General features: G+C 39.8%; 1 protein-coding gene across 1 annotated transcript in view; it reads left to right on the forward strand.

Moving 5' to 3' along the window:
- The window catches only part of LOC115414145 (sec1 family domain-containing protein 1-like), a 92,809-nt gene that overhangs the window by 35,661 nt on the left and 50,939 nt on the right, over positions 1-6,209 (forward strand). The window contains 3 exon segments of the mRNA XM_030127362.1: positions 761-814; positions 4,101-4,153; positions 5,061-5,094. Of these exon segments, the coding sequence (XP_029983222.1) occupies positions 761-814; positions 4,101-4,153; positions 5,061-5,094 (141 nt within the window).

The raw sequence follows: 6,209 nt of genomic DNA on the forward strand, positions 1-6,209 counted from the left end.
GACCAGGGGTGTCAAACATACAGCCCGTGGGCCAGAACCGGCTGCCAAAGAGTCCAATCCTCCCAATCAGAGCAAAAATTACAATGAAGATATTAACGATCAGTGATGTCAAACTCATTTTAGTTCAGCTTCCACATTCAGACCAATATGATCTAAAATTAAATAATACATAATAACCCACAAATAAAGACAACTAAAAACTTTCTTCTTAGATTAATGTGAAAAAGTAAAATTACACGATGAAAATATTTCTGTTTACAAATTAGAAGTGTAAATAAACTGAACAAATATGAACAACCTGAGATGTCTAAAGGAAAATAAGCATAGTTTGACCAATATTCTGCCCGTTACTGAATGTTTTGTGTATTTGTAGATTCACTGTGATCTGTAAGTTTTGTTAATAATAATTAATTTAATAAGCATCTTTGAGTGTCCAAAAAAGCACTATATAAGTGTGATGTATTAGTATTATTACTGTTAATATTGTTGAAATTGTGCAATTTTTTCTTAAGAAATTCCATGTCGTACATGGTCATTCAGGTTATGCGCATTTTCATCATGTGATTTCACTTTTTTCACAGTAAAAAAACAACCAAAACTTTGGAGTTTTTATCATTTATAGGTTGTTCTGTTATTTTATGGTCTGACCCCCTGGAGATCATATTGGTCTGCATGTGGACCCTGAACTAAACCCCTGGTCTAGGGGGTGTTTGTGGTATTTTCCTCAGATGTGGAGTTAAATGGTCTCCTTCTCTTCCAGAACCTTCCTGTCACTCGGATCCTGGACAACCTGATGGAGATGAAGTCACATCCTGTAAGTGTGTGAAGGCTGTTATCTCCACATAATGAAACAATGAACCTGCAGAAGGCACCGAATCCATCTGGAACCCAAACACACACCTGATCTGTGGGTAGTTAAAGGGGCGGAGTCAGGCATCAGCAAAGGCACAGCTGATTGGACGGACAAAGGGTCATCACACATGTTTACACAAACAGAGACAGATGTATTAATAAGACAAGAGGAAGAGATGAGACACACACAGACACACACATTCACACACACACACACACACACACACACACAGACACACACAGACACACACAGTCACACACAGACACACACACTCACACAGTCACACACAGACTCACACGGACACACACAGACTCACACGGACACACACAGTCACACATGGACTCACACAGACACACAGACTCACACAGACACACACACAGACACACACACACACACAGACACACACAGACACACACAGACCCTGTGTGTGTGCAGGTTTCTCAGCGTCTGCAGTTACATCAGTCTAACAAAGCTGCTGTTGTTGATGCAGAGACAGAGACAGACAGGACTGGGACGAGGATGAAAGACACAGAAGAGCACATTCTCCTTCTATCAGATGGTCCTCTGACTGTGTGTGTGTGTGTGTGTCTGTGTGTGTGTGTGTGTCTGTGTCTGTGTGTGTGTCTGTGTGCGAATAGTTAAATATTTCCATAAACCGGCCTCGTCTTCCAGTAAACCCTCCTCTGTGATGTCGGAGCGCTGAGTGAAGACCAGCGCCTCGTCCAGGTCACCTGAACGCACCACGCTGTCCAATAGGTCACCTGAATGCACCATGCCATCCAATAGGTCACCTGAACGCACCGCGCTGTCCAATAGGTCACCTGAATGCACCATGCTGTCCAATAGGCCACCTAAATGCACCACGCCATCCAATAGGTCATCTGAATGTACCACATTGTCCAATAGGTCACCTGAACGCACCATGCTGTCCAATAGGCCACCTAAATGCACCACGCCATCCAATAGGTCATCTGAATGTACCACATTGTCCAATAGGTCACCTGAACGCACCATGCTGTCCAATAGGTCACCTGAATACACCATGCCACCCAATAGGTCACCTGAACGCACCACGTCAATAGTCCAGTACTCGATTCTGATTGGTCAGTGAGTCTGTGTTGTGTTATTGCAGCTGCAACTATCGACGTTAATGGTGACACTGTGCTGACCTTTAACCCCAGACACAGATTAAATAAAAGCACTCATTCAAATCAGATCGAAAATATGAATATTAAAGAGTTTTTATACAGAAAAAAACACATATTTTAACCCTGGAAACGGCCACATTAGATTTGTGGTTTTTCACCAAAGCGCAAATGCACGTCAGCCGCTTTTTCACCAACATTTCCAGATATTTATTTACCTGGTCAATGAATTCCTCTTATTCTGTGTGGTTTGTGTTTCCATTTAAAAGTTCAGGAAAATGTATTCATATCAGTAAAAGTAACTGCACTACCTCTCCAGTCCAGTAGGTGGCGCTAAGAAGAGGCTTTAAGCCACAATATGGCCAACTCGATGGTAATATGACCACAACGGTCTGAAAAAACCAACGGGATATCGCTGGGTTCAACTGGAGCCTCTTACAGACTGTTTATTGTTTTTATATTGGAAAAATCTGTTTTATTTTAGTACTTTGTTGATTTCTTTAATTAATGGACATTTAATAAACAGAGGAGGGATCATGAATATACAGGTGGCAGTAGTAGTAGTAGTAGTAGTATTGGTAGTAGTAGTAGTAGTAGTATTGGTAGTAGTAGTAGTAGTAGTAGTAGTATTGGTGGTAGTAGTAGTAGTAGTAGTAGTAGTAGCAGTAGTAGTAGTAGTATTGGTAGTAGTAGTAGTATTATAGTAGTAGTAGTAGTAGTATTGGTGGTGGTAGTATGTAGTACTAGTAGTAGTATTGGTGGTGGTAGTAGTAGTAGTAGTAGTAGTAGTAGTATAGTAGTATTAGTAGTAGTATTGGTGGTGGTAGTAGTAGTAGTAGTATAGTAGTGAGTCCAGATGGGACGAGTCCTGAAGCAGATGCTTAACATTATCTTATTTTTGGGATAATTTTCATGCGAGTTCAATCAGAACAAACAGGCATAAATGTATAATATTGGAGAACGTTAACAGACTACATATGACCGGTTGTATCCACTTTTATCCTGTTCTCAATGTGGTGATGATCAGATGTTCTGGACCAGAATGCATCTGGATGAAGTGAACAGATCTACAGCCAATCAGAGCCAAGAATCAAAGAACCACCATGAACGAGTGTTTGCCGAAGGCCTTAAGTGCAGCTGTTTGTTTTTAAGATAAAATATTCTGTCCAGTTCATTTAACTCTGACGCGATAACAGATTCAGGAGCTGCGCCAACATCAGTGGCGGCCATCTTGGATGTTTATACAGGCGTCTGTCAGCATCACATCAGATCCTCCTCCTCAGATAAACAGCTGTGATTGGCCTGCTCCGTCTTCAGTCAAGTAAACACATGGATCTGCCAGAATAAATGAAACAGGAGCTGTGCGGGCCATCTGGGTCCTGGTCCATCAGGGTCTCGGTCCATTTGGGCCCTGATCCATCAGGGTCTCAGTCCATTTGGGTCCTGGTTCATCTGGGTCCTGATCCATCAGGGTCTCGGTCCATTTGGGTCCTGGTCCAAAGGGTTCCTGGTCCATTTGGGTCCTAGCCCAGTTGGGTTCAGGTCCATTTGGGTCCTGGTCCAAAGGGTTCCTAGTCCATTTGGGTCCAGGTCCATTTGGGTCCTAGTCCATTTGGGTCCTGGTCCATTTGGATCCTTGTCCATTTGGGTTCAGATCCATTTGGGTCCTGGTACAAAGGGTTCCTGGTCCATTTGGGTCCTAGTCCATCTGGGTCCAGGTCAATCGGAGTCCTTTTCCATCCGTGTCGGGGTTGGTCCGACTGAAGTGAAGGATGTTTCTCCATCCTGTTGTCGTCATTGATATATGAACTTAACTCTGATTGGTTCATGGACGGGTCTGGGTCGAAATGAAGCAGAAATGCTGCTGTTGGGTCAAAACCGAAAGATATAAAACCAACTTCAGCATATTCCTGTTTTTCAAGACTTTTACGACTTTTCTGTTCCACTCCCAGATGCTACTGCAGATAATTTTTCCTCCACCTCTTTGTGCTATGGGTGGTTCTGGTTCTGGTTCAGATAATCCAGGTTAGCTGGTCACAGTGTGAATGAAGTCCCTATGTTTATATAATTATGAAGTCTTTAAATCCTTGTGTTTGTTCCAGGAAACTGACGACTACCGATACTTCGACCCAAAGATGCTGCGAGGCAGTGAGAGGTATGAGCCTCCTGATCAATAACCAGTGATAACCAATAATAACCAATGACAACCATTAATAACCAATGATTACTAATAATAACCAATGATAACAATAATCACCAATGATAACCAATGATAACTAATAACCAATGATATTAATCACCAATGATAACCAATAATAATCAGTGATAACCAATAATAACTAAAGATAACCAACAATAACCAATGATAACAATAATCACCAATGATAACTAATGATTACCAGTGATAATCAATAACCAATGATAACTAATAATAACAAATAATAACAATGATAACTAATAATAACCAACAGTAACCAGTGATAACCAATAATAATCAATAACAATGATAACTAATAATAGCCAATAGTAACCAGTGATAACCAATGATAATCAATAACCAATGACAACTAATAATAGTGAATAATAACCAGTGATAACTAAATAACCAATAGTAACCAATGATAACCAGTGATAATCAATAACGAATGATAATTAATAATAGTGAATAATAACCAATGATAACTAATAATAACCAATAGTAACCAATGATAACCAGTGATAATCAATAACGAATGATAACTAATAATGGTGAATAATAACCAATGATAACTAATAGTAACCAATAGTAACCAATGATAACAATAATAACCAATGCTAACAGTTATCATTGGTTATTATTGGTTATTATTAGTTACTAATAATAACCATAATAACCAATGGTAACTTGTAATAATCAATAATAATCAATGATAATCAATTATAACCAATAATAATCGTCTGTGATCAGTGTGTTTAGTTCAAGTGCAGGTGAACTTTCAGTTAATCTCAGACTCTGCTGAATGACAGGAAGCTCAGGAATGTCTCATGTTGTGTTTTTTTTTTTTTGTTGTTTTTTTTTTCAGCTCCATTCCCAGAAACAAGAACCCATTCCAGGAGGTGGGTTCCATGAACGACTGATCCGTCAGGAAGTCGATTAGATCAAATGAGTGATGTGTTTGGAGGAGACGGAGCAGATGCTTTATCTGACACTGGACTTTGATGATGATGATGATGGTGGTGGTGGTTCTGACCCGTTCACATACAGATTTAACCTGTAGGTTCTGGTCAGTGTTGGAGTCAAACTAACTGGACCTGAGGCTCTGATACATGAATCTGACTGAGGACATTCAGATTAGAAAAGGACACATTTAGAGTAAAAACAGCTTCAACTGTCGGAACAAAATAACAACAGAAATACTTGATCAGGACACATTTAACCTGTTCCTTCTGTCTAATTTGTGAATTTATTCCTACTAGCGGCATTGTACCCGTGGCTAAAACGCCCTGCTGTGGTGCAACAGCGGCATTGCACCCAAACGCCCTCCTGTGTCGCGTGTTGCAACATCGATCGGACATCGATGGGACGGACAGACACGGGGCGGGGCCGAAACATGCATATAGTAGAATTTACTAAGTTCCAAAGCTTAGAACTGAAGAACGACAGGGACTAAATGAATGACTGACACCTCATTTAAAGGTAATAACCTCTAGTTTCACAACATTTACTTTATTAGTATGAAGCAAAATCCAACCTGATCTACTTACACTAGTCCACAGGTTTCAAACATGCGGCCCGGGGGCCAAATCTGGTCCGCCAAAGGTTCCATTCTGACCCGCAGGATGAAAGTGCAAAAATGAACCTGAACAGTCAAGGTTGTGAAAAATCATTTTGGTTCAGGTTCCACATACAGACCAATGTGATCTGCAGTAAAAATAACAAACAATAACCCATAAATAATGACAACAACAAAGTTTCTTTGTGAAAAATTGTGGAAAAAATTTAAGTGAAAAAAAACAAAAAACAATACACTGTGAAAATATTTACATCTACAAAACTATTCTTTCACAATAAAATACAAATAAATAAAATATAAACAAAGATGAACAACCCGAAATGTGCAATTTGAACAATACTCTGCCTGTTACTAAATGTTTTATCCATTAATGGATCCACTGTGATCTGTAGTTGTATTAATAATAACAGATGAAATATTGTAGAAATTGTTCAAATT

The sequence above is a fragment of the Sphaeramia orbicularis genome, chromosome 22, assembly GCF_902148855.1.
Source record: "Sphaeramia orbicularis chromosome 22, fSphaOr1.1, whole genome shotgun sequence".
In the NCBI taxonomy this organism is placed as follows: domain Eukaryota; kingdom Metazoa; phylum Chordata; class Actinopteri; order Kurtiformes; family Apogonidae; genus Sphaeramia; species Sphaeramia orbicularis.